Source organism: Colius striatus, chromosome 12 (assembly GCF_028858725.1).
Source record: "Colius striatus isolate bColStr4 chromosome 12, bColStr4.1.hap1, whole genome shotgun sequence".
In the NCBI taxonomy this organism is placed as follows: domain Eukaryota; kingdom Metazoa; phylum Chordata; class Aves; order Coliiformes; family Coliidae; genus Colius; species Colius striatus.
This window is the reverse complement of record NC_084770.1, coordinates 1,773,931-1,786,841: the sequence shown is the minus strand read 5'-3', so window position 1 is coordinate 1,786,841 and position 12,911 is coordinate 1,773,931. Positions and strand designations below refer to the sequence as shown.

Sequence of the window (12,911 nt, the reverse complement as noted above, 5' to 3'; positions counted from 1 at the left end):
CCAAAGCTCGACTGGCATCAGTTCTCATCCAGAAATGACAAGCAGACACACGGGATGTGGAGCAACAACTGCTGCTTTGTTTCTTCCCTGGTGAGGAATACCGGTGGGTTTTTCCTACTTGATGACTTTAGAGTTCCAGTGAATACCCGTAAGTTGAGGTGGGAAGGTTCTGACAAGGAAGCTTTAATCCCTGCTCTGTGCAGAGCTGTGCAGCCCCTTGGCCACTGGGCTGTTCCTCACCCCCCAGCCACTGCCCCACCGCTCTGATTCCCTCCCAGAGTGAAGGGGTTCAGTTCTCCTCACAGCGTGGAGCTCACACACACCCCCTGTGGGTTCTCCTCCTGACACAAAAATCTCACTTTCTTTTATTTCTACCCAGTTGTACGTGGAAGATCCCACCAGAGGTGTGAGATCAGTGTCCCTGTGCCATTTGCCTGACCACGAGGAATACACAGTCCATGTGCTGTGGCCAGACATCCACAGCAGCTCTGTGTTGTGTTTAGCTCACGTCTCGGAGAGCACAGAAGATGTTTGGGCTGGTCATTTGACTTCGTTTTAATCCCTTCTCTTCTTTTTTTTGTGGTGTATAAGGTGTGTGATTCATAAGCACTCTCTGGTTTTTAATGGCATGATCTAATTCCTGCAAGCTAATTTGGGACTGCTCCGTACTGTGTAACAAACAAGCAGAAGCCTGTTAATTTCCAGCTCAGCTGGGATGCAGGAAAGGAACAATTTGTCGGTTGCTAAATGAAAAGGCAGGAATGCCAGCAGGGAAAATGTGCAGCAATTTGTCAAACCCTGACGACCTTCCCTGGCTTCCGAGACTTTGTAGATAATGGACCGGCGGGAACAGTCTTGTTCTTCACATTTTAATACTCTGGGCTCTGTATTTTAGCACTAAAGGGAAGATGCTGTTGTGTTCAGGCTGTGTGCTCGGGCGAGGGCCCTGTCACCTTCTGTGGCTTCTCCCCATCATCTGCTTCTCTCATAGAGGCTGTTTGGATCAGTAGGGATGGGAAAGAACGGGAGCTGCAGATTTGTGTGCGCTGCTGTGTGTTTGTGCTCTTGCAGCTCCTTTTCAGGCAGAGCGTGATCCTGGAGGTGGGGCTTTGATCCAGGTTTGACAGATGATGTTGAATTCGCTGCTAGAGGTGTCTGAGGTTTCTTTAGAGCACGTTTCACCAGGCTGCTTCCTGCCCTCTCGTTTTGCTGCAGAGACAGCGCTCGCTCCTCTTCGTTTCCCGGCCTCCCCTCGCAGCCAGGCACTTGCAAAGCACTGCAGCAGGCAGGAGGGTTGGAAAGCACATCCAAACTGTCAGGCTGCCTGCCCCAGGAAGCCAAAAGGCACAGGCAGCTCTGAGCAGAAGAATCTGAATCTGGAATGTAAGACAAAAGTACTCGTGTCATATTCTCAGAGCGTGAAGAGCTGACACTGGGGTTCTGATGTGCTTTATTGCATCTTGTTCTGAACTGTGAACTATTTCATCCTTGTATCAGCTCAAACCCCTGATGGATTTCCTGTGCCTGTAAGCTGGAGCGTTCTCCTTTTCACGGGGGTCTCTGCTGCTGCAAATGTGATTGGACACAAACCTCAGCTTTCTCTGCCTGTTCAGGAGCTGCTGGGGAGGGGAGGGACAGAGCAGGGTGTCAGGGGTGAAGTGGTGTCTGTGCAGTTGGCTCGGAGGAGGCTGCTGGCCAGGCTGCCACAGGCTGTTCTGCCAGCCCAGAGCCCCCCATGGCTCCAGCCCACCTCGGTAAGTACTGCGTTTGGAGAAGGAGGCTGCCAGGGAGCCCCTCCAGCTCTGCCTCTGAGCACTGGAGCCTCAAAAGATCCAGGCCCCTGTTCTTTGCTGTGCCCACCTGGGAAGAGCCAAGCCCTGGAGGGGCTGTTTGGGGTTGCTGCCCAGAGGGAGGGAGGGAGGGAGGGCAGGCGGTGCTGGACCAGCAAGGGACGCCTCCTGCTGCTGCCTGTGGGGCTTTGGGCAGGAGCAGGGGAGGGTGGAGCTGCTGGGAGGAGGTGTGCTGGTGCTGGAGCCAGGCAGAGGGAGGCTGCTGGGCTCTGCTCTCTGCCACTTGCTGTTCAGAAGGAAAAGTTTTCTTCTTTTTTTTTTAACCTGCCTGGACACAATTTTTATTACACCAGTGAAATTCCCAAGCTGTTTCCTTCTTGGAAGAGTGTTAGGAATCGCTGCTGCTGCTTTTGCTGAGGGGAGCCATGTCCTACCACAGAGCCCTTCGCCTGCTCCTGCTGACGCTCTGCGGCACCCTGGTCCCCACGGTGCTGGCAGGTAAGGAGCTGTTTGCATTTAGAGCCCAAAACATCTCTCACTAACCTGCTCCTCTCCTTGTGTACCTCTGCTTCAGCATCCAGTAGTATTTATGGAATTACAATTGAGGGAAGGTAGCTTGGAAGTGGCAGGCTGGTGGTGACTAAGAGTGTGTTCTCCAGCCAGAGACCAGATGTCTGTTGGGGAAAATGGAGACAAATCCTGTGTCATTTTTCCAAAGCAGAGCAACAGTAACTGGGTGGACCTGCTTGAGCAGGGGGATTGCACTAGATAATCTCTAGAGGTCCCTTGCAGCCCCTACCATTCTGTGGCTCTGAACAGCAGCGTGAGTGTTGGAGGGGGTCGGCAGTAGATGGGTGCTCTCAGCACTGGGGGGACAGGCCAGCTGGTCAGCTTGCACTGGCAGGAAGAGGTTAAAGTCATGGCAAGGAACACTTCTTGTGTGAGTTTCTGGTTCCTGTGCTCTCTGCTACAGCAGAGCAGAATGGCTGCTGGAGGTGGAAATAGGTGTAGCTGTGTGGGAAGCTGAGGTGACATGTGAGCTGAGGGGCTCTTGAGATGGGCCACAGAGGTGGATGGTCGGGCTGAGAAGGGACACGGCCTGAGGCTCAGTGGGGGGATGGGGATGGGAACAGGTGAGGGGATGGATTTTGAGGAGCCAGATCTGCCTTCCACAGCGCTGTGCTGGCTGAGGGGAGCTGAGGGCACAGCCAGTGCCGAGCACTGGCAGGTCTGTGATGGGCCCTACAAGGGAGGGAAAGTGGCTTCAAAGCAACGCTGAGCAGCCTGGTGTAAACCCCTCCGGGGAGCCACGGCCCTCGGCACCGCGCTCCTCGCGTGCAGGCACTGCTCAAGGGCTGGCTCAGGCCGAGGGAGCAGCACTTGTGCTCCCATGTCCTTGTCCTGGAGCAAGCCTGGGCCTGGTTGGTTCTGAGCACCTTCCCAGCTGGGATGTCCTGGCCAGCTGTCTGCTGAAAGGAGTGTTCGTGCTGCTAGGGGAGTCTGTCACTGCTCTTAGCTGCAACGTCTGTAGATGCAAGGGCACAGTTACTGTACCTGCTGTTTCCTCCTCTAGTAGGACACCTTCCTGCTGGGAAACCTTTAACTAAGAAATGAGCACTAAAATGGGATGTTTTCCATCTCAAACCCTGAGCTTTTGTGCAATGGAACATGAATTGCCTAAGCACAGTTTCAGTTTGTAGCTTGCTCGTGCTCCCAGAAGAGTGACAGCGCTCTTCCCTCAAGCCAGGTAAGGTCTTTTCTTCACTGTTAAGTATTTAACTCTGCAGAAAGTGGTTCATTTCCAGTCAAGACTTCATCTGCTTCCTCTCTGAGCTGGGCTTTCTCCTACACTGTTTGAAGATTCCAGTGTTTGCTGTGTCAGTTTGCCCCTGCCTTGCCAACCTCACCACCTCTGGGCTCAGCTGGGGTTTGTCCCCGTCCCGCGTCCCTTTGCTCCTCTGAAACACTCCCCACTCCTCAGTTCCTTACCCAGGTGTGTCCTGGGCTCAGCAGCTTCTGGAGAGGTCTGTACTGGGATCCTGGGGTGCAGGAGGGACACTGTGCTTCCTCTGGGACACTCCAGAGACCCCTCAGAAGTCAGTTTTTCTCTGCTGCCTCACGGCAGGCTCTGAGGGAAGCAGCGCGTCCGTAACGCGCCGCAGGAGCAGGGGGACGTCCCGCTGTGCTCCGAGCTGCCAGTGACCTGCCCTGGCTTTGGGAGCACAGGGGAGTTTTTGCTGCTTTTCCCTCCGTTAGAAGTCTCCTGCCTTGTGCAGACAGAGAAGGGAAGGGCACAGGGGCAGTGCTGCGCTCTCTGCCCGTGCACACGCAGCCCTGCCTGTGCTTAAACAAGTTTGTTTAAGGCTCGTGGGGACCGCGGTGCCCTGAGCTGCTCCACGCTCCAGCTGCGGGCGCTCGCACATCACAGGCTGCCCTTTGTGCTCCCTCTGAAGGCCCCTTTTCATCCCTGCCCTGGCCCTGGGCCCGCTGGGCCTACCTGGGGCTGGACAGCCCATTGCTGGCCTGAGGGTTCACCCAGCTCCTCTGAGCACCTCGTGCTGTCTGTGGCAGAGCCCTCCAGGGTGGGCAGGAGCTGATTCTGCCCAGAAGGAATGCTGTCCGTGCACACCCCAGGTGCACAGGGAGCCCTCCCTTCCTCCTTGGATTTTGTGTTACTGCAGTGTGGCCCCAGAGGTACGTGGCACCAAAAGCCTCAGGTAAGTGAGACCCAGGGAAGGACCTCGCTGGGAGCTGAGGTTGCAATCTAGGTGTAGCAGCCAGGGCACTGATCTGGCTTTGAGCTGGCATCTCATCCTGCCAGGCTGCTTCCCTGGCCAGGGCTCTGCAACTGGACAGAGCCTGACTTTCTTCTCCAAGTTACTGAGCTCTTCCCAAATCCCTTTTGTTAGGTGGGGACACAACTGACCAAATCTGTGCAGCAGGAGACAAAACAGTTCAAGGACTCTCTGCACACCCAAGTCCCTGCCTCCACCTTCTCCAGACCCTTGTTCCTGTAGATGTAGAGCACGGGAGGCTTGCCAAGAGTTGGGGTTTGTTTTTCCCTGTTGGAAAAACCAGTTTCATCATGGATTCAGAGCTCCAAGTGACATGGAAGGTAGTAAAAAGCTTTTACAAGGCCTTGGCTTCCGAGTCAGATCTTTATTTGCTACCTGAACTGTGGGCTCACAAATCTGGAAGCACATCACACCGTGGTGGCACATCACAGTGCACATAGAGCAAAGACCAGCATCATTGGTGAGTCATCCCCATGGATGAAGGCCTCAGGTGCCCACATCTACCAGCCTTGAGGTCCTGCAGCCTGTGCCTGGGGGGGTTCTGGTTGGTTGGGAGTATCCTGAAGGGTCCTTCAGACTTGATGAGCTTCCTCAAGAGCTATTGCTTCTGGAGAGTGCTCTTTCAGCTGCCGAGCATCTGTGGCCCTGGCTGCCCTGTCCCTGTGCTGGCAGCTCACCCAGCATGGAAATGGTGGTTCTGTCACATTGCCTTTGACTTCAGCCCTTCTGCATCTCCCTGCAGCCCGTGGAGCTGCAGTGCCACAGCACTCAGAAAACTCACTGTGCATTCCTTTACAGTGTAATAGCTCTCCTTCCCTTTCCTTTGCCTCAGGTGGAACCAATATGTGCTGGAGAGAAGGAGGAAGAGCACAGGGCCATGTAGAGCTTTCCCTAAGTCCAGGTGGTTTGCTGTGTGGGTGCAGGGGAAGGAGGAGGGCCTGCCAGGCTTGTTGCAGTACCTGCAGTCCATTCTCATCAGATTCCATCTCTGCCCAGTAAAAGCCCGTGTGCTGGTTGGTGCTGGGGGGTGAAGGCTGCTCTGCCTCAGAGCAGGAGGCAGGAGGGCTGGGCATGCTGGGGTGGCTGTGTGGCAGCAGCCAGGAGGGCTCTCCGGGGTGAGCAGCCCGTGGCTGTGCCAGGCAGATGTTCCTGCAGACAGCCCTAGTCCCAAGGCTGTGCCAGCACAGCTGACATGTGGCTCCCAGTCTGCTGTCATGGTAGATGGTTTGTTTTGAGCATGTTTCTTGGTAGTTCTTGATTTCTACAAAGTTGCTGGGTGAACAGGAGAGCTCTGTGTGACCAGCCTTGGACACTTGGTTTCCCACCCTTGGTTGCCCCCTCGCTTGAGATGGCACCACATTTGGGTGCTTGGCAGGAGCACAGAAGGCTGTGCCCTACCCCACGGCCACAGAGGCCGCTGTAACTTGTCCTGTCCCCGTGGAAGGCTGCTGCTGGGTCTGGAGCTGTGGCTCAGAGGCCTTTGCTTGGGCACACAGACACGGCTGCCTCCCTGTGGTAAGGGCGACAGCAGCCATGCAGGTGGGCAGGCCCAGTGCTCTAGTGCTGCTTCTCTTGCAGATGGTATTTGGAGTCCTGGTCTCCTGCTCATGCACAGGGACTGAGCACAGGAGAGAGAAGGACTTGCAGTGGTCATACCAACGTTGGCAGTGAAGAACAGAACCTCCTGAACTCGCTCCTGAGCCTGGGCAGTCGGAGCAAGCCCAGCAGGCGACTGGAGAAGGTCCTTGTGCCTCTCTTGAAGATATGAGACCTTGTGTGTGTGTGTGTGTGTGTGTGTGTGCTGAGTGTTGGCATCCAACACAAGCTCTGTAATTGGGAGTGTGTCAGTTACCGTGAAGGCCCTGGCCAGGCTGGAGCAATGGGCAGTGGGATGAGGTTCAGCAAGGCTGAGGACTGAGCCCTGCCCTTGGTCCTCACCAGCCCCAGGCAGCGCTCCAGGCTGGGGCAGAGGGGCTGGAAAGCTGCTGGAGGGAAAGGACCTGGGCATCCTGGCCTGTATCAGCACTGGTGTGACCAGCAGGCCCAGGGCAGTGACTGTCCCCTGTGCTGGGCCCTGGGGAGGCTGCAGCTCCAGGGCTGTGTCAGTGCTGGGCCCCTCACTCACTGCCACAGGGACACTGAGGGGCTGCAGCTCCAGGGCTGTGTCAGTGCTGGGCCCCTCACTCACTGCCACAGGGACACTGAGGGGCTGCAGCTCCAGGGCTGTGCTCAGTGCTGGGCCCCTCACTCACTGCCACAGGGACACTGAGGGGCTGCAGCTCCAGGGCTGTGTCAGTGCTGGGCCCCTCACTCACTGCCACAGGGACACCGAGGGGCTGCAGCGTGACCAGAGCCGGGCACTGAGCTGGGGAAGGGGCTGGAGCACAAGGGGCTGGGGAGGGGCTGAGGGAATGGGGGTGCTCAGCCTGGAGAAGAGGAGGCTGAGAAGGAGACCCTACACTCTACAGCTACCTGACAGGAGGCTGTAGTGAGGTTTGGGTCAGTCTCATCTCACACAGAATCTGAAGGGTTAGAAGGGACCTTGAAAGATTAGGAAATGGGCTCAAGTTGCCCCAGGGCAGGTTGAGGTTGGAGCTGAGGCAGAACTGTTTCCCTGAGAGAGGTGTCAGCCCCTGTGCCAGGCTGCCCAGGGAGCTGGGGCAGTGCCCAGCCCTGGAGGGATCCCAAAGCCGTGGGGTGAGGTGCTGAGGCTGTGGGTCAGTGCTGGGCTGGGCAGGGTGAGGGGAGGGCTGGGACTGCAGCAGCTTACAGGGCTTTTCCAACCATCATGATTGTGTGATTGTAAGGCTGTTCAGGGCCTGCAGAGGGGAGCGTGCTGGGCTTCAGTGGGGAATGGAACCTGGCGGATGGGGGCAGTGGGGTGGGTGGTTGGGCTGCTCAGACAGGCAGGAATGGAGGTGTGTGAGGATGTGAGCTGTTACTTCAGGAGAGAAGATCAAAGGTGAGCCTTGGCATGGACAGAGCCCATGGTGGAGAATGGTGTGGGCAGCTCACTCTGGGCACGGCACTGCATTGGGCTTTGCATTCCTGCCCCCCCGTGCCTGCTGCCGGCTGAGACCGCAGCATCTGAAGGGGAGGCCCCACAGTCAGCCCAGGCTCTGGGCAAAGTTCAGGTGTGGGTATTGCACCTTCTGCCTGGGCAGGGCTGAGCTATAGCTCAGAGCTGGTGGCTGCAGCTTGGGCCTGGCTCAAAGGGGTTGTGTTTCCACCATCAGAGCTGTTACCGTAAAACCGGACAGAGAACTCCTGGTGAGCTCACTCTGCCCCTGCTGTGAGGGAGAACTGAAAGGATGCTTTAATCACATGAGAGGGATTAACCAAATACAAACCCAGGACTCCATCCAGGTCTTAAAAATGTCAGAGATCATAAACAAATCAGCCAGCTGCCCCTTTACATGGCTGTCAGGAATAAGCTCTGTGCTCTGCTTCCACACAGCTGCAGAAGTTCTACAGCAGTCATGCACTGGGGGCAGGAGAGACTCCCCAGGCCCGTGGCTCTGCTTAGAAAAACGGCCTTTGCACAGTGTTGGGAGGGGCTGAGGGAATGGGGGTGCTCAGCCTGGAGAAGAGGAGGCTGAGGGCAGACAGCAGCCCTCTCTGACACTCCCTGTCAGCTGCAGAGGGGTGGGGGTCAGTCTCTGCTCCCCAGTAATGAACAACAGGACATGAGGAAATGGCCTCAGGTTGCCCCAGGGGAGGTTGAGGTTGGAGCTGAGGCAGAACTGTTTCCCTGAGAGGGGTGTCAGCCCCTGTGCCAGGCTGCCCAGGGAGCTGGGGCAGTGCCCAGCCCTGGAGGGATCCCAAAGCCGTGGGGTGAGGTGCTGAGGCCGTGGGTCAGTGCTGGGCTGGGCAGGGTGAGGGGAGGGCTGGGACTGCAGCAGCTCCAAGGGCTTTTCCAACCATCATGATTCTGTGAGTCTCTTCTGGCTCAGGAGAGAGGCTCTGGGGAAGGGCAGCAGTAACACCTGCCCCATGGTGCTGAGCAAGTCAGGACAGTCCTGCCTGTAGCTGTAGCTCTTCTGTGTGGAGTTTGCCCCCCTGTGAAAGCAGCCCAGAGCCACGGCACCAACAGCACTGTGTGCCCGTGGTCTGGCCCAAACCAGCAGCTTCCCAGGGCCATGGTTGCCACAGCCCCAGCTCTGCTGGGTTCCTTCTTGTTTTAACTCTTTACCCACTACATTCTTTCCTCCTGATCTGGTAGTTGAACCTCTGGTAGTTGAAGCCCAGGGTTTATGCAAGAGAGATCTGCTGGAAATGGCACTTTATGGAGGGGCTCCTGGGTGGGATGTGAGTCTCAGCTCTCCTGGTTGTTTTGCAGCATGGGGTGGGAAGGGCCCAGCAAAGGACTGGTGCTGGCACAAACCTCCTGTGTGCTGGGGCCAGGGTGGCTCCAGCAGCCAGGCTGTGCTGGGGTCACTGGCCCTGGAGCTGTGGCCTGACTGTATCACTTCATGGGGCCAGATTTCATCCTGGCAGCTGATGGGCTGCAAACCCTGCAGCTGTGGGAAGGACTTGCCATAACTAGGCTGGAACCCTGTTGTATTCCTGGGTCTGCAGCAGCCTCTGAGAGCGCTGGAGATGGTGGGAGCTACTCCTTGGCGTAAGCCCCGCAGTAAGTCCTGCCAGGGGTTGTGCAGGCAGCAGAGGTGAGTGGTTTGGTGTTGGTGCCCTGTTCCTTCGGGTGCTGGGCTCTCATGGGAGAACACGGCACAGTGGAGGCTCCTCATTTCCTCCTACAACTTGCAAACTGCCTGTGCAGGCAGAGGGGGCTCTAGGTGCTTGAAGCCAGGGATGGCCCTGCCAAGGTGTGCTCCTGCTGCTTCTCCTGCTGGGCCAAGGAGAAGTTGTGGGGGTGCTCTGTCCCTTGCCCCAGGGAGCCCAGGCTGCTCACTCCAGCTCCCCCAGCCCACGGTGTGGGTTCAGGTTGTGCCCTGGCACTGCATGCTGTTGGTTTTCCTCTGCTTTTTTTCCCCATCCCGGTGCAACATTCCCAGCGGTTTCTGCAGGGAGCTGTGGAATGTCTCCTGCTCCTGCCACAGCCCACCCAGACAAGCTGGGCATTGAGCGGCAGCGCTGGGCTCAGCCCCGTGCAGACAGGGAGGGCTCTGGCTCAGTCCCTGACCCCGCTGCAGGAAGCACGGTGGTGAATGGCAACATCAGACAGGGCCCAGCCTGGGGTAGTGCGCACGGTGCGCCGGGAGGAGCCGGGGAGCTGGGGCTGCTGTCCGGGGGTGCAGAGTCCCACCGCGGAGCAGAGCCCAAGGGTGCCGTGGATGTGGCCAGTGAGCTGTGGGGATGTGACGGCCCCTCCCAGCGCCGGCCTGTGGGCATCCACTGACAGGAGCAGCTCCTCTGTCCCCTGTGCCTAACTCAGGTCGCCACAGAAGCCGGTGGCAGTGTGGCTTCAACCCAGGGTCACATCCAGGGCACTGCCCTGCACGCTGGAGGTCTGCAGCCGTGCTCCCTCCCGGAGAGGGCTCTGCCCCACGGGGCTGGTCAGGCCCCAGCCCCCCTCCCTCTGCCCCAGGGCACTCAGCCCGGGCCCCGCAGCGTGGCGGCTGTCAGCGGCTCCATCTGCCCCTGGGTGACTGTGGCTGCCTTGTCTCTCAGCAGAGTACCCGCAGGGGCCCGTGCCCACCCTCTGGAACGAGCCACCCGAGCTGCCCTCCGGAGCCGGGCCCTTGGACGCGGCCACCGCCACGGCCCGGCTGCCGGCCGGCACGGCCTTCGCCCCGTACACGGCCGAGCTGGAGCCCGAGGACACCACCCGCCCGCACCGCCTGGACGCCAGCGCCGGTACGTGGCTGCGCCGGGGCTGCCCGCGGGCGCTGCGTGCTGGGGGGCTGCTCCTGGTGCGCCTGTGAGCTCCCAGGGTGTGCTCCTGGTGCGCCTGTGAGCTCCCGGGGGCTGCTCCTGGTGCGCCTGTGAGCTCCCAGGGGCTGCTCCTGGTGTGCCCGTGAGCTCCCAGGGGCTGCTCCTGGTGCGCCCGTGAGCTCCCGGGGGCTGCTCCTGGTGCGCCTGTGAGCTCCCAGGGTGTGCTCCTGGTGCGCCTGTGAGCTCCCGGGGGCTGCTCCTGGTGCGCCCGTGAGCTCCCGGGGGCTGCTCCTGGTGCGCCTGTGAGCTCCCAGGGTGTGCTCCTGGTGCGCCTGTGAACTCCCAGGGGCTGCTCCTGGTGTGCCTGTGAACTCCCAGGGGCTGCTCCTGGTGTGCCCGTGAGCTCCCGGGGGCTGCTCCTGGTGCGCCCGTGAGCTCCCGGGGGCTGCTCCTGGTGTGTCCGTGAGCTCCCAGGGGCTGCTCCTGGTGCGCCTGTCAGCTCCCAGGGTGTGCTCCTGGTGTGCCTGTCAGCTCCCAGGGGCTGCTCCTGGTGTGTCCGTGAGCTCCCAGGGTGTGCTCCTGGTGTGCCCGTGAGCTCCCAGGGTGTGCTCCTGGTGTGCCCGTGAGCTCCCAGGGTGTGCTCCTGGTGTGCCCGTGAGCTCCCAGGGGCTGCTCCTGGTGCGCCTGTGAGCTCCCGGGGGCTGCTCCTGGTGCGCCTGTCAGCTCCCAGGGGCTGCTCCTGGTGTGCCCGTGAGCTCCCAGGGTGTGCTCCTGGTGCGCCTGTGAGCTCCCAGGGTGTGCTCCTGGTGCGCCTGTGAGCTCCCAGGGTGTGCTCCTGGTGCGCCTGTGAGCTCCCAGGGGCTGCTCCTGGTGTGCCCGTGAGCTCCCAGGGGCTGCTCCTGGTGCGCCTGTGAGCTCCCGGGGGCTGCTCCTGGTGTGCCCGTGAGCTCCCAGGGGCTGCTCCTGGTGCGCCTGTCAGCTCCCAGGGTGTGCTCCTGGTGTGTCCGTGAGCTCCCAGGGTGTGCTCCTGGTGTGCCCGTGAGCTCCCAGGGTGTGCTCCTGGTGTGCCCGTGAACTCCCAGGGTGTGCTCCTGGTGTGCCCGTGAGCTCCCAGGGTGTGCTCCTGGTGTGCCTGTGAGCAGCTCTGAGGGGAGCTCTGAGGCACGAGTGTGGGCTGAGGGCTGTGGGGACGTGGCTGTGGGGTGATCCCCGGGGCCTTTCCCATCTGGGGCTGTGCTGACCCAGCTCCCACTGGCTCTCTTGACTCCGCAGGCTCGCTGGGGCCCGGAGCTATCGGTGCCATCGTCATCGCCTCCCTGCTGGGTACGTCTGTGCTTGTGGCCTTGGTCGTCATCACGCTGAGGAAGTTCTCGGTCTCCTGAACTCAATAAAGGATTTTTCTGTACCACAACCAGCCCGACTCCTGCCCTCAGCTGCTGCCTGTGCCGGGGGTGGTGATGCAAAGGGCCCCTCAGCCTCTGCGCCGGGCAGCAACGCTGCACCCACAGCTCTGCTCAACTCCAGCAGCCGCCGGCAGCTGTGGCCAGGAGGGACCCGCGGCGGGGTGGCCTGGAGCTGCCCACAGCTCCCTTGCTCTGTCCCAAGTGCTGGTACCGGTGTTGGGTTCCACCTTGCACAGCTTTCCTTGGGAAGGGTGGCACTGCTGCAAACCACCCCGCTGCTTGCCTAGTTTCACCCCCCACGTTCATGTTCAGCCCCGTTTCCACCCGCCGCCTTTTGGCCCCTCGTCCCCCACGAGCCACACTGGAGGGGACTGGGGAGGGGGCGTGGGGGGAGGAAGGAGATGCACACGTGTTGCTGCGGTGCTGCTCACTCAGCTGTATTTCATCACACGGAAAAACGACACGACGAGAAGTTCCCCGCAGGTCGCTGAGGCAGCCGGGGGCTGCAGCCTGAGGGCCCCAGGCCTGGCCCTGTACAACACTGGAGATCACTGACAACGAGGCGTGCAGGGCTGGGGCTGAGAAATAACACGGGATGCCACTTGGTGCCTGAACAGGGCAGAGATGTGCCCAGGGTTTGGAGTCCTAAAGAGTCACAACAGAGCACGAGGGGCTGGGGTGAGTCCCAGGGCAGGGTGGTGGGTGCTGGAGCAGTGATGGCAGCCCTGGGCCCCTCTCCCCCTGCTCCAAAGCGTGATGAGGAACCGTCATCCTGGCACTAGGGAGCCTGTGGCCACCCCTCTGCTAGCCAAACATCTTCAAGGCCTTTCCAACCCAAAGGCTTCTATGGTTGCTGTGCCAGCAGGAAGGTGCTGGGGCTGGGCTGTGGGGCGTGGGGAGCAGCCATGGGGCCAGTGCTCAGGGACCTTTAAAGACTTTCTTGAGCAGGAGCTTTTCTGGGTTTTGCTTTTGAACATTTCTGGTTGCTGCCAGGCCAGCTCCTGAGCTGGAGGTTTTGTTGAAGCTGCCTCTGGGGTGCTGCTGGGGAGTCTGACTTGGGGCCTCCTTGAAGCAGTGGAGTGGAGGCT

General features: G+C 59.7%; 1 protein-coding gene across 2 annotated transcripts; it reads left to right on the top strand.

Moving 5' to 3' along the window:
- Nucleotides 1-16: 16 nt before the first annotated feature.
- SNORC (secondary ossification center associated regulator of chondrocyte maturation) lies at nt 17-11,831 on the top strand. Of its 2 annotated transcripts, XM_062005710.1 has the most exons (5): nt 1,369-1,383; nt 1,498-1,754; nt 2,144-2,288; nt 10,217-10,402; nt 11,693-11,831. In XM_062005710.1, the coding sequence occupies exons 3-5, from the start codon at nt 2,216-2,218 to the stop codon at nt 11,800-11,802; spliced, it is 369 nt and encodes a 122-aa protein (XP_061861694.1). In that variant the 5' UTR covers nt 1,369-1,383; nt 1,498-1,754; nt 2,144-2,215; the 3' UTR covers nt 11,803-11,831. The 2 variants fall into 2 exon arrangements, with proteins under 2 accessions (XP_061861695.1, XP_061861694.1); XM_062005711.1 differs by having other exon boundaries at nt 17-1,754; nt 10,220-10,402.
- The last annotated feature ends 1,080 nt before the right edge of the window (nt 11,832-12,911 follow it).

What these genes read in the sequence shown, in the direction of transcription:
- SNORC (XM_062005710.1), top strand. Translation starts at nt 2,216, where the DNA reads ATGTCCTACCACAGAGCCCTTCGCCTGCTCCTGCTGACGCTCTGCGGC. An exon ending in GGTCCCCACGGTGCTGGCAG is followed by an intron (nt 2,289 to 10,216) that starts GTAAGGAGCTGT and finishes CTTGTCTCTCAG; the next exon opens with CAGAGTACCCGCAGGGGCCC. An exon ending in CCGCCTGGACGCCAGCGCCG is followed by an intron (nt 10,403 to 11,692) that starts GTACGTGGCTGC and finishes TTGACTCCGCAG; the next exon opens with GCTCGCTGGGGCCCGGAGCT.